This window comes from Lepidochelys olivacea, assembly GCF_965140295.1.
Source record: "Lepidochelys olivacea isolate rLepOli2 genome assembly, chromosome: 4".
NCBI classification, from domain to species: Eukaryota; Metazoa; Chordata; order Testudines; family Cheloniidae; genus Lepidochelys; species Lepidochelys olivacea.
In genome coordinates, this window is record NC_140414.1 from 32,963,811 (window position 1) to 32,983,215 (window position 19,405).

A 19,405-nucleotide genomic window follows, 5' to 3' on the forward strand; every position below is an offset into this window, starting at 1 on the left:
GTAACTTGGCATTACTCACCTTGATCCTCTGTTCAGGCAGAATTCATCCTCTTCAGGGAGTTTCAGAAATTGGATTTCTTGGTATTGCCATTTCTTGATGAACCTGGAAATAAACCTTCCCCCAGCCCTCACTGGCCGCACCTAAACTTCATACTTAACTAGTACTGTGTATGCCAGTGGTTTCAAAACTTTTTGCCAGCGCAACCACATTTTACTGAATTATTTCCTCCCAGGACCCCAGAAATCATGGAGTATGCCATTTTGAAGGACAAAATGGCATCCTCCCCATGGCCTGACCTTACATGCACCAGACCTGCAAGGTCACACTGCATGGAGGACACCATTTTGTAGAATAAAATGGCATCCACTGCACAGCATGACCGCGCACAAACAGTATATGTGAGGTCATACTGCATAGAGGACACCAACTGGTCTACAAAATGGCATTCTTTGCACAGTGTAACCTCATACACATGGTTCGTGTGAGGTCAGGTTGTCCAGAGCAAAATGGAATTTGCCACATACTAGGGATGACCGTGACCCCATTTGGGATCGCGACCCACAGTTTGGGAATCGCTGGTGTATGCACTACTAACAAAGACAGACACAAATGCTGCCAAGATGGACATAAGCATTTTTTCCGCTCTAATGGAAAACAGTTCAATTTATCTGCAAGTGATAACGACCGGGGCTATAATGGGAGAACACTAACAACTGCAGTTGTTTGAAATCCTCCCCCCCTCCTCGCCACCATGTTTTAAACTATTATACTCTTCAAAATTACTGCGATTACTTATACTCGGGATCAGTTGTGAAATTAATGCAGCGTTTGATTAGATCATAGATTTTAGGGATTTTGCACTGGACAGTATTTCACAAATCTGTACGTAAAATTTTTTTTTAATCTGAAATTTATATGGAAATATTCACAAGAAGAACAATGAAAACAATCAAGAATTTAGCACAGCTGTAAACTTAACTCATTTACATTTTAGCACGAAAACTAGCCATTCTGTATGGTTGTCCGTGAAGCATTAAAGACTTAATTGCTACCCTCAGAAAGGGCAGGGTATCCACCTGCCCTCTACCAAAATTGTCATGGTGAATCATTAGGTTCCCTCCATGCTCCGAACTACCAGATAAGTGACTTTTGAACACTAAAAGATCACTAAAATAATTAGGCTGAAGTTCCAACAGCTGTGCTAAATTGTGTCCTCTGGGATTTGAAGAGTAACAGATCATAGTTGGAAATAGGTAAAACAAGTAGACTCACGTCCTCAACACAGCTAAGTTATTTAGCTACCAGTTTCCTACCACAGTTCACATCAGAGTTGATGTGGGGGTTCCTGGTGTTTGAATGATCTTTGCTTACACCAGCCATTATTTCATTTAACAGCCTGTTCCGGCAGAATGAAAACGTAATCTTCTGTGTACACTTTAGGATGAAATGTCCTAGTGATGACAGATAGGTTTGGGGGCTAAAAGTGTATTTGTACCTTTAGAGTGAAAGAAAAGTAAACATTCACCAGTAATACTTCACACAATTTTATTTATAAAATTGTAATTATCTAACAAATTGCATATAAAATGATTTACTTCAAGTAAATACAGAATACTGCACAACTATTAAAACTATTGTCCATCATTAATGTATTAAAACATTCCTAAAAATGCACCTATTAAAAAACACAAATAGCATGATCAAGACCACTTTCAATAGCTTAAAATGAATTACCAAGAAGTTGTGTTAACTTCCAAAGTATAGTCCAGTTACATCCTTTGAAATCACCACATTCTAATGCTAAAGATGACAAATATAAGCAATACATATGCACCTGAACTAGGCATTTCTTCCAGACTGAAGATGACCAGTTGGAAAACAGACAACTAAAGCTCAAGTCAAACTCTACCAGCATGCAGTTCTGTTATAGCAATACTTTCAATCAATAAGTGTAATTGGCTTTTACAATCAATTTTGCAACTCACAGATTTAAAAACAAAAAAGCAACACAAGAGAATACATTCAGATAAAAAGAAACGTTACACAAAGGTAAATACAACGAATAACCTTCATTGTACCCTATGATGATTTGAGGAGAGAGATTCTCCATGAACTAGATTGGTGTTACATACCAGAGACAGGACTGAGTCACAAATTTTGGGTCCAGATCCCAATCTCCCCAAAGCTTGGGATGATCAGATCATGGTTTTGGTTCAGGCCCATCTCTACTATGCACACAGAATGCATATGGAGACACATGGATGGAGCTTGTTGCTGACATTCGTACTGCAAAACAAAAAAGACTAATGATGCTATACTGTTGATCACCAGGTTGGTGTATATTACAAGTCACAATGACTATTTTTACACTGCATATTATTAGAGATGTGAACTCTTCTTTCTAAACATTAAAAGTTGACAGCTAAATGGCTTTTAGGAAACAAAATTTACCAGCAGTGGCCTAGTTTAGACAACTTCAGCCTACTGGGTTAATGAGACTCAAATTAATATTTGGAATAATTTTGGCAGATAAAAAGGATATGAGGGTTGGGAACCTGGATTGTGCCTTAAACAGACGAGGATCAATTCTCCTTTCAATGCAATATGAATTGGATGTATCATTAGCATTACTCCAAAAAAGTATACGCCTAGCAAGGAGGGGGAACAGACCCCAACGTTTGCATTCAGAGGCTCTCTTATTTGTCTTTGGTAATTGGAACCAATTTTATCCAGGACATTTCTGAAGAAGTGAAAACGCAGGTTCATTTTAGGACCACGCCAAGTCAAGACCGAGCACCAAATTTAGTCCTGGCATGAGGGGTGTCAACTCCCCGTGAGTTCAGCCAGGGTTGAATTTCACCCCTAGATTTTACAGTCAATACCTTTTCAGATCCTAAGCAGGCAGCACAGAGAGACAGTTCCTCAACTACCCAAAGCAAAAATGGAAAGCTGCTCCACCTTCACAACACACAGGACAGCTGTAGTTCTACATGGCAGACACTAGATGGCAGGCAATTAAAGCATTTCTGGCTCAAACCAATTGATATGTAAAGCTTAAGTGACCATTCTCCTTAATTTTGATCAGCAAACTCTCACATTGTATATCTGTCATGAGTATAAATACATATTTACGATGAATAGCAGCCATGTGCAAGAACCATTTCATTTGCATGCTACTATTTACACACCAGAACCTACCAAACCAGGTTCTGTCTCCTGATTCACTACAATTAGCATCTCTCAGAAAGGAAAGGAAAGGAAAGGAAAGGAAAGGAAAGGAAGGTGAAGGTTTAGAGGACAGAGAACATGTAAGCAACAATCTCCACCACTTCAAACTCCAAGAGCCACAGTCGATATTATGGGTCTCAAACCAACAAGAGAAAAGTGCAGGCTGAAACACAGAAATTTGGTCATGTAAGACATCGCAAATTATTATTTTTTAAAAGAGGGTGTTCAACAACAAAAGGGTCTAAGAATCTGGGCAGAGTGATTAGAGGTTAGATCAGCCAGAGTGAGTGTGTGTATCTGAACTCTGAAATGGCTTTAGAACTCTGGACACAGCTGAAGCTTTCAGATCAGCTGTCAGCTAATGCCATAGCCACGCACATAACACCTCGCACATGCAAACATTTCACTCCGTAAGAGGCTACCAGAAAGCTGACTGGCGACGTATTCTGGAGCAGCTACTGCACTTTGTGGCTGGTTAAAATGGCCCTCAGACTTGCACCTAATACTACCACCTGAGGCATACTAGAAATTGCCCAGAAATATAATACCTACTGTATCTTATTGCTTTAACAAGACCCTGCTGGAAGTTAAGCCTATTTTGCCAGCATCCATGGTCTGTTTGTGACCCACCTGAAGTTTTAATGGAACTTTCCAGGAGAAATATGGTTTGCATTTGGTCAGTTCTGTGTCAAATATATCAGGTGCCAAGGCCTCGCATGGTTTTCCAAACTGCCCTCCTAAATTCCACATGGAAGTGGGCACTCTTAGGCTATGTCTCCACTGAAAGCTGGGGGAGGGGGGATTCCCCGATCATGTAGACATGCTTGCACTAGCTATCATCCAGCTAGAAGGAGTAGAAATACCAGCGTAGCTGCAGTAGCTGTCACCTGTGCTATTACAGCTATGCTGCTGTTTATAGTCGCACTAACTGGGCGATCGCACAAGCAGGGATATCACATTCACACCCCAATCTCAAAGTGTAGCTGTAGCCACTATTACACATTCCCTGCATACACATGTGGGCTTTGAACATGCAGCACAGGCAGCTGGTTCTGAACATTCAATGTGGCTTGACCACAAATGACTGCAAAAATGGGAAGGGAAAACAACAACAAAACCATCTTAAACAGCAGGATTAGTATTCGCAGCAACAAAGTGTTGTAGAAAAATAAAGATTGTTCTTTAGTGGTTCTTAAAACAGCAGTCACTCAGGGACCTAGAGGAAGCTTTGTACATTTTCTGCATATGCACCTGAAAGTCACGAGAACAAAGTCTCCCCCTTTTGAAGAGCAATTCCCTTCCTATCAGCACAATACTCTGCTGCTGGCATTTCCCAGAACTGTGACTTTGCAATAGGAGAAGGAAACTACGAGAACCAGCAGGAGAAGACAAAAGTCAATTACAGTACGACTGTGGAAATTCAAGTAGAAGAATGGAAGTTGTCTTCAGAAGCCTATAGCAGCAGAAGCAGCAGCAGCATTAAAGATCAATGGCAACCAGGATTCTGTAATGTGGACTTTTAAAATCAAAGCGCTGGTTCGTAATCAATGCTCTCACTAGGGCGAGAGGGATGTATTTCCTGAATGCTGCTTCTCTGATCTCTCCACACCGCACCATTCTACAAAACAAAGTGGTAGCATCTTTAGCTCAATAAACTTTCCATTCTGTTGCCATCAGGCAAAATATTGTGCTCCCTTGAGGGTAAATGAACAATAGCTCCCCAAGTTAAGAGGAGTGGCAAAGAAAAACGTAACACTCTGATGAGATTGAACCACCTTTATTAAGGATAATGTATTATAAACACTTTCAAAGTTTAAAAAAGTCCTTTGAAGTTGCCGTTGGTCTTTAACTGCAAACGCCAAAGGGTGTGGATGCTGCCGGCTACAGGCCAGGTGGAGCTCACTGGAGATTGAGGTAACACCAAATAAAAGACAAGAGTGCAACTGCACTGCTCAGCTCTTCCAAGCCATTGAATAATGGTGCATATTGCCAGCCTTTGTGGGCAGAAATGCAGGTTGTCTCCACACAACCAGAATGCAGAAAAAGTGTGTGTAAGTGTATAGACACTCGTGTATTGCATCTCTCACAAGGGAGGTTAGTATACTGATTTGAAAGAAAATGGCATCCAAGTGTGTTCACTTTTTCTGCTCTTGACTTATTCAATTTAGGGGACACATTGGGCCAGTCCTGAATGCTGCTAACGCACCTCCTGATAGATGCCCAGCACCCGCAACTACTTCTTGAGGGAAGCGAGAGATGAGGGCAGTCAGCCCCGGCACGATTGGGCCCACAGACACTATGCAGGGCCATAAAACAAGCTAAATGTATATGAAGTGCCCTGGCTACCCAAGTTATCAGGTGCACGATCACACCATTACTGAAATAAAAGCTGATGACAGACATCTAGCTGGAGTTTGATCTACCTTCCCTTCCAATACTTGTGCTATAGTCCAAACTCTATCGCTTCTTCCATTTCTTAAGGACCAAAAGTCTCGCTGTTGGTCCCAATACACTCTTCTTAGTTAAAAATATCCTTTTATTCTATTGGTTCAAGAAAGCATTTTGTTGTATTCAGACAGAGTGAGGCAGGATGGGAAACACACACAGATAAGCAAATGAAAAAAATTGCTGACTCTTGGGAAGCATTTACTATAGCAAAGCTGTCCTCCTTTCCCCCTTCCAAGCCAAGGGGATAGGAACATTCCATAATCAAGTGCATCGACCAATAAATAAGTAAATTTGGATTAGAAGCCTACTGAAACACATGCAGGGATTTAAAAACAAAGTCTCTCCGATTCTAATTCCATAGCTCATGCAGGTCAGAATGAAAGAATGAACAAAAGAATGAAAATCAAAACTTCAGCTAGAAAAGGATCAAGGAACCACCTTAGAAGAAATTTTGTACAATTATAACAAAGCATTAATATTAGTGACAGCCCCAAATACATCAGGTTATGCCAAATTCCAAAGAATCAATGGATATAGCCAGGGTATTTGGGTACCTACTTCATGACTTTTTTTTTTTTTTTTTTTAAGTTAACATATATTTCATTCTCTTTTTAACATTATACACCTGAGCCCCCCCAAACCTCATGCTTGCTCGAAGAAAGATGCTGGAAAATTTAGATAATTATCCCTTCAATCTTGCTGATTCCAACCACAGATTGTTACAGACAGAAAGTCTGGAAGCGCTTGTATAAAAGTTTTTCCTAGTTTTTAAAACAATTTCTTGAAACGTACAATTGATGAGTGGAAAGTTGTTTCTTGTTTGATGGGTTTAGTTTCAGAAAGATCTGCAGTTATGTTTAGCTGTGAAAAACAAGAAGATGGTTCCTTCAGCATGTACTGAAGAAAGAAACCTTCTCAGGAACATTTGGCAGCTATCAAAGAGCTCATGACATGGAGAATAAACAGCATATCCACACACCACAATGCAACTCTGTCCCATTGACACACACCAATTAAAAAAAAGAGAGAGTGTCCACCTGTTATTCAGAAGCAAGGATACAGTAGAGATTCATGGCTCAACAGCTTGTTGGTGATTTAAAAAAAAAAAAAAACTATCAGTGAGCGCAGATTTTAAACAGCCCACCCATTAGCCAACCCCAAGAAGCGAGGGTTCACTGCAGTACCAGCAGCGTAGACTTGAGACCGCTTGGGAAAGAAGGCTTCCCTGTCACCCATGTCCATACAGCTTGGTGTCGGAGTGACACACTGGAGATTTTGGAGGTTTTCAGTTGTCCAGTGTCTTGTGGCGGTTATTTCAGCAGTTTTACCAGCTGGCTCTGACAGCCTCAATGTCACTAACCAAGTTCTGGGCTAAGCATATCCCGAATATCTGGAAAAAGACGACAGTTCATTTACTGGGTGTACTTGACAGTCCTTTGGGTACAGTTTCCCTGGGTGGTGTGGAACTTTGACAAAGCAACAGGAGAAAGAAATTTGAGAAATGCAATGGTAAAAACATTATAGAAGGTGGCAGAGGGGGCATAGGAGCAAATGTAAAAACTGAAACTCCTTTAAATTCATTTTTTGTCTGAAACTGACTGGCTTCCAAATCAACAGCGTGCCTTTAATCTGAAGTCAGAGACTACTAGAATTTCTTCCCACTAGCAATTTAAAAAGTGATGTTTTTGGCAGCTTGTCTAGATAAGGTCAGAAATAAGACCACCCTACAATCTTTGAAATCCACCCCAAACCCACCCCCTCCGCCCTCACCTAAGATTGCCAATTTTCTTTGGACATGCTCCTGGAGGTTTCATCACATGATAGTGTTTAATTAAAGATTAATCTTTAATTCCTGGAGATTCCAGGACAATCCTGGAGGGTTGGCAACCCTATGCCCACCCCAAATCTGACGAAGTGCAGAGTTGGGTTGAGGGCAGTCGGATAAACATCCCTCTATGGATAAACATAAAATATCCTTTAACACAATGAAGCCTCAGCTATTAACTCACAAGTTAGCTCTTATTGAAAACCACTAATTCAAGGTTATTAAACAATGAAACAGCCTCATTTCCAGTTCTCTTGTTGAATGTTTCCCTGTTCTGCTTTTTTCCTCTGTAACTTCCTTATGAGGAATGTGTGCTTTACCTGCAACAACGCAATCCCAATGAAGATGCCAGCAACTATAGTAAGATTGTCCTGCAGCCATTTCTCAAATTGGGGGACGCATCCTTTAGTGTAGATAACAATCTGCTGGTCAACCTCCTGCAAAGGAGAAGAGGGATGAAAACACACATAATTAGCTCAACCTTCACTTCCAATTCTATAACTTGCTTCCCCAAAGTTACTCAGATCCTTACAAAATCAGGTATGATTTAAAAAAAAAAAAAAACACACTAAAAAAAACCCCCACTTACAGGTTTTTGCCTGGCATCGTAGCCACACTGAGTGTTAATGACATCCTCCTAAGGGAGAAAAAAAGAAAGACAGTGAGGAGAAGTGCTTCCAGTAATAATGGACTCCCACAACATTTTCTCCCCCTCAGCCTGCGATAAACCCCACATCCCGGACACAGACATTCTATGCAGAGGAAAGGAGGAACTGGGGAACGAGCCTTCTATTCAAATAAAATAACTTCCTGCAAGAAATGTTCATGCTTTGTCCCTGAAAAATACACCAAGGATAGGGCAAGTTTAGTTCAGAATTCATCGTGGGCCATGTGAATAGGGGATGAAGTGAAGTCACTTTGGGAGGAGCGGTGACTGTGTGTGAAAATACCTGTCACTTGGCACAATCTGGTCCATTCCAAAGGAAACATGTTAGTTTTGTAGAGCAATTTTATAAGCCCAGGACACAGGTTGTGCTTCTCCCTCAAAGGCAAGGGGAAGAGGAGAGAGAGAAGTTGTGTTTTTCTGTCACCTACCCCTTTCACAGGAGGTTATGATACCCATGAGGAGTCGTCACTTGCTATTCTCCTACTGTACTGTCCCTCACTTTAGAGCTCTGGAATGCACAGAAGGGAGTACAAACTATTCCAAAGGGCATTTCTCAGTGAGTAGTATTCCAGGGCCCCATCCCACGCAACCCAATCACTGCACACACTCTAGTCCTTTAGTAAGTTAATCTGAAGAGAAACATCACCCTAATAAGAAAGCTTACAATGCAGCAGCCATTCTGGGACTCTCAACTGCCAGTGTCACCTCTGGAAGGCAGCCACAGGTTTCTCAATACCAAAACCCAATCATGACTGCCACTACCAGGAACGAGAAGGAACATTTAGCAGTGAGACCCTCAAGAGGCCCAGTGGCAGCCTCCCCAGCTTGCTGTAGGTGTAACCCACTCAGCACACATTACATTTCCCATTCTGTGCCCAATCCACAGAGGGTATGGGTCTGTTATAGCTCCCAGGTACACAGCCTTGCTCTGCAGCTCCAGCTGTACAGATTCATGCTTTTGACTCTGAAACCTCCAGTTCAGTCCTCCGAGTCCGCCAAGACGGCACACAGAGACACAACTAGTGAAACAGTCCCTCTCCCTACAACAATAATGTGTGGAAAGGTGATCTGCTAAGCTCACCTGGAAACTCAGCCAAGGCCAGTTATAGGTCCCAGCAGGGGTGGCATCCAGCACATTTAAAAAAAAAAATAATAATAATAATCTCACTCTGGCCCACAACCAGTAAATTATGCCTCTTGGTATTTTCTAGTTTGTTGAAGGCACCATTCAATAAAGTCACCAGTTTCCTCAGATGCAGTGAGATCCCTGGGGCTGAGCTTTCCCCACCCAAGGTGCACATGACTCTCACCCTGCGGGGGATGGAGAATTGCTCTCCCGACCCCAGTAACTGTTGTATGAGAGAACAATGCATCGCAGTGTATTTTCAACAGAGGAGAAAGCATCAAGAGAATTTGACACAGGTGGATTGTAAGCTCCTTCCGGCTCTGAATGCCTTCTGCCCTGCTTAAGTGGGACCTTTGCCACCTAAACTTGGGATTCATTCAGTCTTGCAGATTACTTGTAACTCTTGCAGATTACTTTTAACTTGTAACTTGTAAGTCTAAACAGCCCCAGTGCTTCCCTTGACCTTCATGAAGTTTCTTAAAGAGTCTGGAGGCACAAGGCAATTGTCAAGCAAAACAATGGAAGGTAAAACTTGGGGAACTGACCCTCCTCAGGAGATGACACTTCACTCCTATTTGCAAGCAGAGAGAACCCCTGCCCTATTCTTTTCAGTATATGTTGATTACACCATTTTACTAGGGCTTCTTGAATGACCGATGCAGGAATTAAGCATTAGCGTTTATAAGAATTAAGTACAATATGGAAATAAATTCACCTCCTATTACTTTCTAGTGTTCAGAAGACCTATCCAACACAATGGCATAGGATGGTAATCCCCGATACGTGGGAGCTCGTTTCACATCCAGGGGTGGGGGTGTGGGGGAAACCCATCATACAGACTTTATTTGTAGACCTTTCATTCTAAAATTACAAGATTTCTTTGACTGTGCATTCCCCTTAGGATCTGGTCATATTTTGAGACACTGGATATACAGATTGCTTCCTGAAGTTATGGGAAGCTGGCAAGACATCCAAAAAACAGAGCATACCACACAGTGGCTTGTGTCTGGAAAGGGGGGATATCGGAGTTGTTAAACCTAGGCATCCTGCTACAACTGCAGGACTTGTAGCTTTGTTACAAGATGACTCTGAACACTTGTGGACACAATCTATAGAATGGAGAGATCCGTTATTTCACTGATCAATCGTGCTGCTTCTTTACAGTGAACAGGACTGAAATTTATTTTTTAATTCTACAGTTATTGTACATCTTCCCCAGATGCCCCCCCCCCACACACACACACACACAAAGATGTTGGGACAATTTTTGCATGGATTAGGTATTTATAAGGATATTGTTGGTTTTGTTTTCTAACAAATATATTTTAAAAACTGGGTTATGACAAGCAGTTTGTGTGTATGTAAGGGGTAGTGTCCAAGTGGTACAGAAATGTAACACATTTGCATAATCTATTTTCCAGTTTGCTTGAAAATGTTCAAAAAATAAGGTGACTGGTTGGATGGTGGCTTCAGATTATTGTGAATGCTTGTTCACATCACAGAGCAACTAGGACAGCGTTGTGCAAATGGCAATCACCTCTCAGGAGAGGAGGAGGACAAGAATAGCAAATGATGTTGCAAAGTGAAGTCTGAGATGGATTAGCAGGAGCAGAAAGCTTCTGTGGGACCTATGGGCCCCTGCCTAGCTTCAGGCAATGCTACAGTACTCAAAGTGAGGAAGTAAAATTCACTCATCATGGAAAGAAAGCCATTACTGACAAACTAGATGACACTAGAAAAGGTAGGTTGGTTTTTAATCAACAGAAAGTCTACATAATGTGTAACATTAGTCACAAAATAATCTATAGGTGCACTAATGTATCCCTATACCAAATCCTGGACAGTCAGTAACCTGTCTCACATATTATCGATCATATCTCACAGGTAAAAATGCACCCTGAGCTTGTTTGCGCATTATAAGTGAAGCGACAACATGGAATTGTATCCATCATAAAATGCTACGAAACTTCATTAAACAAGCATCTCCCTCAAACAGATCATCTTCACTTCAGCTGACTGCATGATAAAGGTGCCCACCACCCAGCACACAGGCCTAGTTGTTATCGTTAAAGCAAAGTCAGTCACACAACAAATCTGTGAGGGAAGAGAGAGAAGAAGGATTTCCAATCTTGTCTCAAATTCAATAGTAAAACACATTAAGTTCTTTGAGGCTTTGACTGTAATGTATTCTAGATTTGCCTAGCACACTGGGACCCAACCTCATGGTGGCCTACCACAATATAAAAGGTAAGTAAAGCAAATAATAACCAATAGACATGTCTGTTAAAAATATTATTTCTTCCTCTAAGTGTTCAGCCTTAGAGCCTCTGGGAATAGGGGTGGGGGTGAAACAGCCTGATACTAAACTGAAAGCAACCATCATCTAACCAAGGCCAGGCTACGACCCTTAGCTGTGCTAAAAACAACACATGCACCCAGCCAAGGCAGTGAGTTCCTCATTCAAATGAAAAACAGCAAGTACAAAGCCTAAGATGGAGACTTCTGAAGTCATCTCTCAGGACTGGAGATCAAACTGATGTTGACTGCACAAGGTTGAGCTGCTAGTTAAACCTTGAAGTGGACAGGAAAAGCAAGGGCTAAAATAAACAGACATCTCGCTCACACACACACACACAACCCCCCTAACAGAAGGCACCATATCGTGTGGCAGTGATTTAAGTCAGGAGCAGAAGAACCACACCACCCTCTTGGCAATGCACTCACGGCAGGATCTTTAGTACAGCATGAAAACGGCACGCCACAGCGCTCTCGACTCGCGTTGGAATCCGTGCAATTGAAGTAAATATTGAGGTTCCAGTCGTCAGCTCCGAAGGCGCCACAGCACTGCCACTAGAGGAAACACACAAGCATGAGAACACTCTGACTCTGCACGTGAAGGAATGTCACCACCAACACCACACACCGGGAGATTAGAGGGTATCTGGCAATGAAGAAAAATCAAAATTCACTCCCAGTCCCATCCTGGAAAGTGGGTCTTAAATCACTGTTACAATAACTCCCTGTTAAGGATTGTATGCGGACAGAACCCACCCACGAAGGGCCAAATGTCTCAAGTAACTGAATCTTCAGTACGATACACCAATGAGCCAGACAATCAGCTGCTGTATGTGGACATGTCTCCACTGGAAGCCAACAGAGCGGCTTTGATTTACACCGGTTGAGGATCTGGTCCAGTGTTAATCTATATTAATTTTAAATTGAACTAAGCATGTATAAAAAGCGTTTGACAGTGCCAGTCAACGTCCCTTTTCCACATATATGGCACAGCACGTACAGCAGCAAAGCGAGGTTCCTCCACAGGGCCTTCAGCTGTTACCTCCTCTAGGGCTGAGAAGGCAGTTTGGTTTCCATGCTCAGTTCACCTTCGGTATCTCTGCGGAGATTGTTTGCTAACAAGGAATTCAGTTATGATGGCAGTTTTTAATTACGTGGACACCCCGTTCACTACAAATTGCACTGAGACCCTTTCATTTCACACCAGACAAAGATTTGTGGCCACCACCAAGCTAGGTCAGATCCAACACAATGTGTAAGGCTCTGCGCATCCCGTCACTTATTCACTCTCTCGAGGGGAAAAAACAAAATTATGACCTATTCAAACATGAACATAAATGAATTCATTTTGGTGGGTGGATATCCCTTGGATGGCAGTCAGCTAGCACTCAGGCCCTTAGACACACAGGGCCAAATTCAAAGGTGATGTGTAAGGAAGCAGGCTCATAAGCTGAAGTGCCAGGAGAGAGGGGTGTAGCAAGAAAGAGCTAAAGAGCATAAGAATGGGGTGCTCAGCATAGGCCATTCCCTGCTTCGTTTACTTCTTCAGACAGCTCCTTGGTGTGTAACTTACACCCACTTTGATTCCCTTGCATGTCGGTAAGTGGATACATGTAGGTTTAACTTAACTTGTACCGCCTCACACACCACACTCTAAATTTTACCAACTCTCTCTAAGACAGAGAGATAGGAGCCATTTGCAGATTTCTCATGAGGAGAACTTCAATAGTGGCCCAATTCCAACTAGGCTAATTACATTCAATAGACTTTAGAATTTCCCCAGCAGTGTCACTTAGATAAGTAATTCTCCTCCTCCTATCCTGAAGTGTGGCATAGAATTCTAGCCCTGCTAACTGGATGTCAAGTCCCATCACAGAACTGACTGTATTTTCAATCAGTCTCAATAAAATAAAAAGCATTGTACGGGTGCTACAACTAGAGATGGGCAAAAATCTTTTCAGTGAATAAAGTAAGTTTGCCCAAAAAATGCATTTTGGGGGCACCAAAATTATTTGCAAATTTGGATATAATTCAGTTAGTTTCTGTCCCCAGGCCCAATAAACAATAATTCCAAAAATGCCATTTTGAATTGAGATTTTGTTTTGAAATGTTTTGTTTCAATTTGAACTCAATTTTTTTGGCTTTTCATTTTGTCAAAAACAAAAACAAAACAAAAAAAACAGGAAAAAAGATCAGTTTCCATTCAAAACTAACTGAATTTTCTTTTGGGTTTTTCATTTCGGCCACTGAACTGAAAAATCACTTAGCTCTAGTTGCAACTCTTACAGTAATGAAATAGTTTAAATCTCCATGAACAATGGAGAAGTCTTCAGAAACTTCTGGTTAGGAAAGCTATGTGGTCTAGTGGCCTAGAGCACAAGAACGGACATCAGGAACTTGCAATTTCTAATTCTGGATCTACCACAGACTTCCTCAGTGACTTTTAGACAATTCACCTAGCCTTTTACTTCACTTCTCCCATCTATAAAATGGGGTTAATAACTAGTCTGACCTCAAATGTGTCTGTTGTGAGGATTCAGATGTGTCTATAAAAGTGCCATTAAGTAATTGCTACATATATGTGTGAAGTATTCTATTCTAGAGCATTTTTGTGGCTACTTGCAAAAGGCAACAGACGAGAAGTAAAAGTAGAAAAAGTCTTCCTTTAAAGTGTGAACTTTGTTTTAAAGTGACAGAGTCCAACTTACATATTCCTGTGTGAAGTCTATAAGGTTTTGCAAATCAATGTCATCTCTGTATGCTCTGATGTTATTGTTTATAAAGAAATACAGCTGGTCTTTGATCCAGTCTTTGAAAACAAATGCCAGAACACCAGCAGTGAGCTCCAGGAAGAAAATAATTCCCAGGAATACAGAAAACTATGAGGAAGAAGAGAAAAAAAAATTAGAAGAAAGGACTATTTTGCCTCTGTGGCTAAAGGCTTATTTTCCAAGGCTTACAAATAATCAGAATTTGAATGACCTGAAACTGGATGTTTTGTCAGTTTCAGCAGGCTTATTAACACATGCTCAATGTACTCCTACCCACAGGAAACTATTTTAAAAACGTTATTCATAACCAGCTGATAGTACAGTTCTGTCTGGCCCTTAAAGACCAACATTTTCAAAGTTGGGTGCCGAAAGTTGGACACCTCAGCCGGGATTTTCAAAAGGACCCAAGGCAGTTAGGTGTGAATGTAAATGGGACTCCCTTAGGCCCTCCCCTCTGATAATATGATAATAAATCCATATTTAGGTACCTACATTTTCAAAGGTGTTGAGCAGCCAATGGTACCACTGAAAATCAGTTCACTTCTTTGGGTGCCAAAAATTAGGTGCAGAAATCAATCTACTGGCACCTAGGTCTGTATAGTTTGGCCTAAGGAAGCATTTAAAGCCAACACTGATAACAGCAGAAATTAATTAATGACTAAGTTACAAAGGAATGTCTGTGGAATTACTCATTATAATCACATTAAAACCAAGTAAGTTCATTACGATTAATGCAAATGCAAATGCAGTGAATGCCACAGGCATTACTAATGACATGCCACTTTCTCTGGAGTTTAAAAAATTCCACATGATCTGGATATATTACAACTCTCTCCATTTTGCAACTGTGCCTGTGATTCTCATTTTAGTATCTTTTTTTTTTGTTCAATCAGATGCATTTTTAATTTTTCCTGCAGCTACTGACTAGGAAGCTATTGGCAGATATGTTCATTTTAGAGGAGTTCAGAGAAGCAAAGGAAGGAAGGAACAAGAAAGTTACTTTAATTTTCTAGCAACACACAAGTAAATTGGAACTAGCTCAGGCTACTTTATAGAAAGGCCTTGAGAACAGTAACTAAGAACCACCTCCTCCCTCTATACAGCACTTCCACCCCGGGAGCCAAACATGGCACCGGGAAGTAGTTGTTTAGCAGGAAGCTTTTTCATGTACATTTAACAGTTTATGGTGGTGATGGCGTAGATTAGACAACAGCTTGCCAGGAGCCAAAAGGGTGAATTGGGATCACACTAAACTTGTGTAAAACAGACTAGCCTGCAGTCACACATCTTTAACTTGAAGATATGCCCCACAGGGAGCGTGGTTTCCAAAAGACAGACAAACCAGGCTGCTCAGCTCAAGATGGCACATTGGCTGCTGGAACCTGCCTGCAGTCCCTTTCATGACTAATAGTCCAGGCCAAGGGAGACTCTGAGCAGTGCCGTCATTAAGCAATACAGGGCTGTGTTGAATTAGTCTGGGTTGTACAGAGCCAAGGACATCTACAGGGTCCCAGGACCTCAATAAATAATCCCCTATATAACTCAATATTGTCTCTTCTGTACCATGAGCAACACCCTGGGGCCTGCACTCCCACACCAATGATCACGTGGGCCACATTTGCTAGAGTATTCACAGCCCCCCACATGTTACACAGGCATCTCATTATGGGCTTTCAAAGCTCAATACGTACACTATTAAAGTAGGTTCTCTCCTTTAGTGAGAGAAAGGCCACGCATTAGATTGGATCCTTATAAAAGGCATATGCTTTGCATTATGGCTCTTAACAGGATTGCATCACGCAAGTTAAAGCCCAAAAACATAAGCAATTTGAATTACAAGCTCTTTAATAGCTTCATTGTTTAAAGATAGGGAAAAACTGACTTAGTAGAGAAATACAACACACTTGTGTCAAATATCCCCAAAAGCATTTTACGAGACCGCCACAGTTAAGCAACAACTTAGGACATGGTTTAACTTATGTAATTGATGAATCCAGAAATTGCCAAGGTTACTTACAAACTTGAGAAGGAAGGTATTTTCTCGCAAAGCTCCAATGCATCCTGCAAATCCCAAAATGAACATGACTCCTCCTACCACAAGGAAGAGCCAAACTGGATCAAAGCCTCCCAGGTCAGTAATGGACGAGATATTGGACAGCACTCCCTGGGAAAAAAAACAATGCCAAGGAATAACAGATGTGTCTGGCCTTTTATTGTGCAATGAGTCTGCTTTTGCTTTTCCTTTAAAATACAGAGATCATCATCAAATGAATGTTCTTCGGCATGTATCAAAGAGCAAAATTAATAAGCTCTTGGATGCACAGCAGATGAAAAGATGGACATTTCCTTTCAATGCACTGTATGCACTGAAACAATAAGATACAGTGTGAACAACAAAATGCGCAGAGTGTATCATGCCGCATACAGCTATGTGGGATTAATTTGCCAGGAGGTCAAAGTAGCTAATGGGGTGGGAGGAAGATTAGTCTATTTTTGTTAGCTATTGTGAACAACATTTATGTGCTTTATATTTTGGAGTAGCAAGTTAAGTTCTTACATAAACAACACAATTACAAATGTTATGGTCTAAAAAGCCATCAAAGGCAACAGCTGACATTTCTTTAATTTGATTTTAAATGCAGAAAGTGGATACTACTCAGACATAGGAAGCAAGTTCCTCAGTTGTGGGTAGTAGTTATTATGGGCCCTTCCTCCTAAAGATTTTAGGTTATATCTTGGGCAGACTAGATAGCCGGCCAATTCAGACCTCAGTTAGTAGTAGTGACAAAACCTCTGCTGAGTAAGCGGAGAGCAGCTGGTGACTCAATAGTTAGCAATAAAACTTGGCAATTAATTTAGAATCTCTTAGGGATTTTAAATCAGGGGTGATGTGTCACATTATTCAAACATAAGAGCTGTGATATGGCTCGTTGAAAACAGGATATGCAGCGTTCCTGACAGAACAACCAGAAATAACCAGCCTGCATGCCATCTCCAGCTATGGAGCAGAACTCAGGTGGATTGTGATGACAGCAGCATTCCTGAGAAGGTATTATTTTGTTTTTTCTTAAATGCTCTGGGACAAATTCTGGCTGATCTTGAGACATGCAAGGATGAGGAGAGAATGCAGGGAGCCCTTTCCCTATTCTTGCAAGCCTGCACTAAGACTATCAGGATTCTGGTGCTGACTTAGAGACCATAAGATGGCCGGAAAAGTGCTATGGTCTCGTACCATTCCTCCTTTCACACCACCTGGAAAAAGACTGCATATTAGAGGACAGGAACAACAACAACAAAGACATGATGCAACCCAGGGCTGGAGTACATGCTAGAACCCAATAGCATGGATGTCATCCTCCTGGAACAGATCTCTCTCCTTCCTACCATCCTCCTGCCTGGACACAGACATTATCGCCTGTCCCATTTTATTTATATTTATAATTTTTTATATATATATATATATATATACACACACACACACACACACACACACACAGACATAGGGTAGGGCTACGTTTGGAGCTGGGGGAATGATGCCCAGGTCAAGTACACATACTCACTGTGACCTAGGCACCCCTGTGTTCACACCATACCCCCTACTGCAATGGTACTTGTACACAATGTGTTTTTTGAAATATTATTTGAAAACAAATGACACACTGGTTAGTAATATCATTGTGAAATGTATGTGACAATGCTGCGTGTGGAATTATGGACACTCACTTTGAAGGGCTTTAAAGTCTGTGACTAAAAGGTGTTTAAACCAGGTACGTCAGGGGGAGTTGATAAACAGGTCTTCTCAAGACAAAGGGAAGAGGCCAGCACCTCAAACCATGTGTGGCCAAATTCAATGGGCTGTTCATTCATAGCGGAGGTTGCAGGAAGAGAACATTTACGTTGTAAAATTGCAGCAGGATGCATCACACTGGAATACACCAACAGACACCTTAATCAGGATGGAGTCAATCCCCTGGAAGAGACAGGAGACTGACCCCCAGGGGATCAATTTGACCCTTGAAATGAAATGCAAACTTTGATATGTAAGGACACACAGAAAGACTCCGGATCATCCTTCAGCTGAGGAGACAAGGACTCTGTGGTGATCCTGGCTAAGAATCAGTCGGCTATTGCTGGAAAAGGAAGATTAGTGATGAAGCTATCTTGAATAAAGACTGTAACATGTTAAGTTACGTCATAGCCATCAGAAAGTTTATTTTTACTTTTATTTGTTTGTAACCATCTCTATCTTTGTTCCTACTACTTGGTGTCATTTAACCTAAGTCATTATATTAATAAAACAAGTTTATTTTTATTATAAACCAACTCAGTCCTGTGTTTGAAGGGAAGGGTGTGTTTACCACTTATGTTACTAATAAGCTGTAATCCACTGATTCTTTTAAAAAGAGCAGCAAACTTAATATCTTCTGTGAGTGTCCTGTGGCGGGGCTGTGCCTTGCCAAGAAACATCTCTGTGGAGCATGGGCGCTAGAGTTTGAAGATCATTGCCTGCTAAGCAAGGTTTGGCGTGGGAGAGCCTAGGGCTGTTTACTGGTGAGGAAGACAGACCGGTGTGGCAGGGAGCAGACAGTCTCTAATCTCCTGCCTAGCTCACTCTTGCCAAGGCAGAATGTAACAGTGGCTCACAGCACTGGGTACCCCTCAGCAGAATGTTATACTTGCACTAGGTGTCATCAAGCAAGCATGCTAAAAGCACTAGCATAGCCATGGTAGAACGGGCAGCAGCAAGCGGCAGCATGGTCTGGCTGCCCTGAGCACAAACCCACCGGGACTCTATGGGTAGGTACACGGGGCAGGTAGCCCATGCCACCACTCACTACTCCCCATGCTACCACAGCTACACTAGTATTTTTAGCTAAACTAGCATGAGACTGTCTACTCGAGCTGGGAATCACACCCCCAGCTCCAAGTGAAGTTGTAGCCACAGTGCTAGTCTTTTTGTCAGTCACTAGGAAGACCAAAATAGACTTAATGGCGTAATATGACAGAATAATGCCGACAGTCGTCCTGGTCTGAAACAGGCTGG

The 19,405-nt window shown here is 41.7% G+C and overlaps 1 protein-coding gene across 3 annotated transcripts in view; it reads right to left on the bottom strand.

Annotated features, from left to right (window-relative positions):
* Positions 1-6,235: 6,235 nt before the first annotated feature.
* TSPAN5 (tetraspanin 5) overlaps positions 6,236-19,405 on the bottom strand; it is a 113,076-nt gene continuing 99,906 nt past the window's right edge. For all 3 annotated transcript variants that reach the window (XM_084626050.1, XM_084626052.1, XM_084626051.1), the window contains 6 exons: positions 16,379-16,525; positions 14,299-14,469; positions 12,020-12,145; positions 8,092-8,139; positions 7,823-7,939; positions 6,236-7,067 (listed from right to left, as the gene is read on the bottom strand). In XM_084626050.1, the coding sequence (XP_084482176.1) occupies positions 7,002-7,067; positions 7,823-7,939; positions 8,092-8,139; positions 12,020-12,145; positions 14,299-14,469; positions 16,379-16,525 (675 nt within the window). In that variant the 3' untranslated portion in view covers positions 6,236-7,001. The remainder of the gene's footprint in view (positions 7,068-7,822; positions 7,940-8,091; positions 8,140-12,019; positions 12,146-14,298; positions 14,470-16,378; positions 16,526-19,405) is intronic.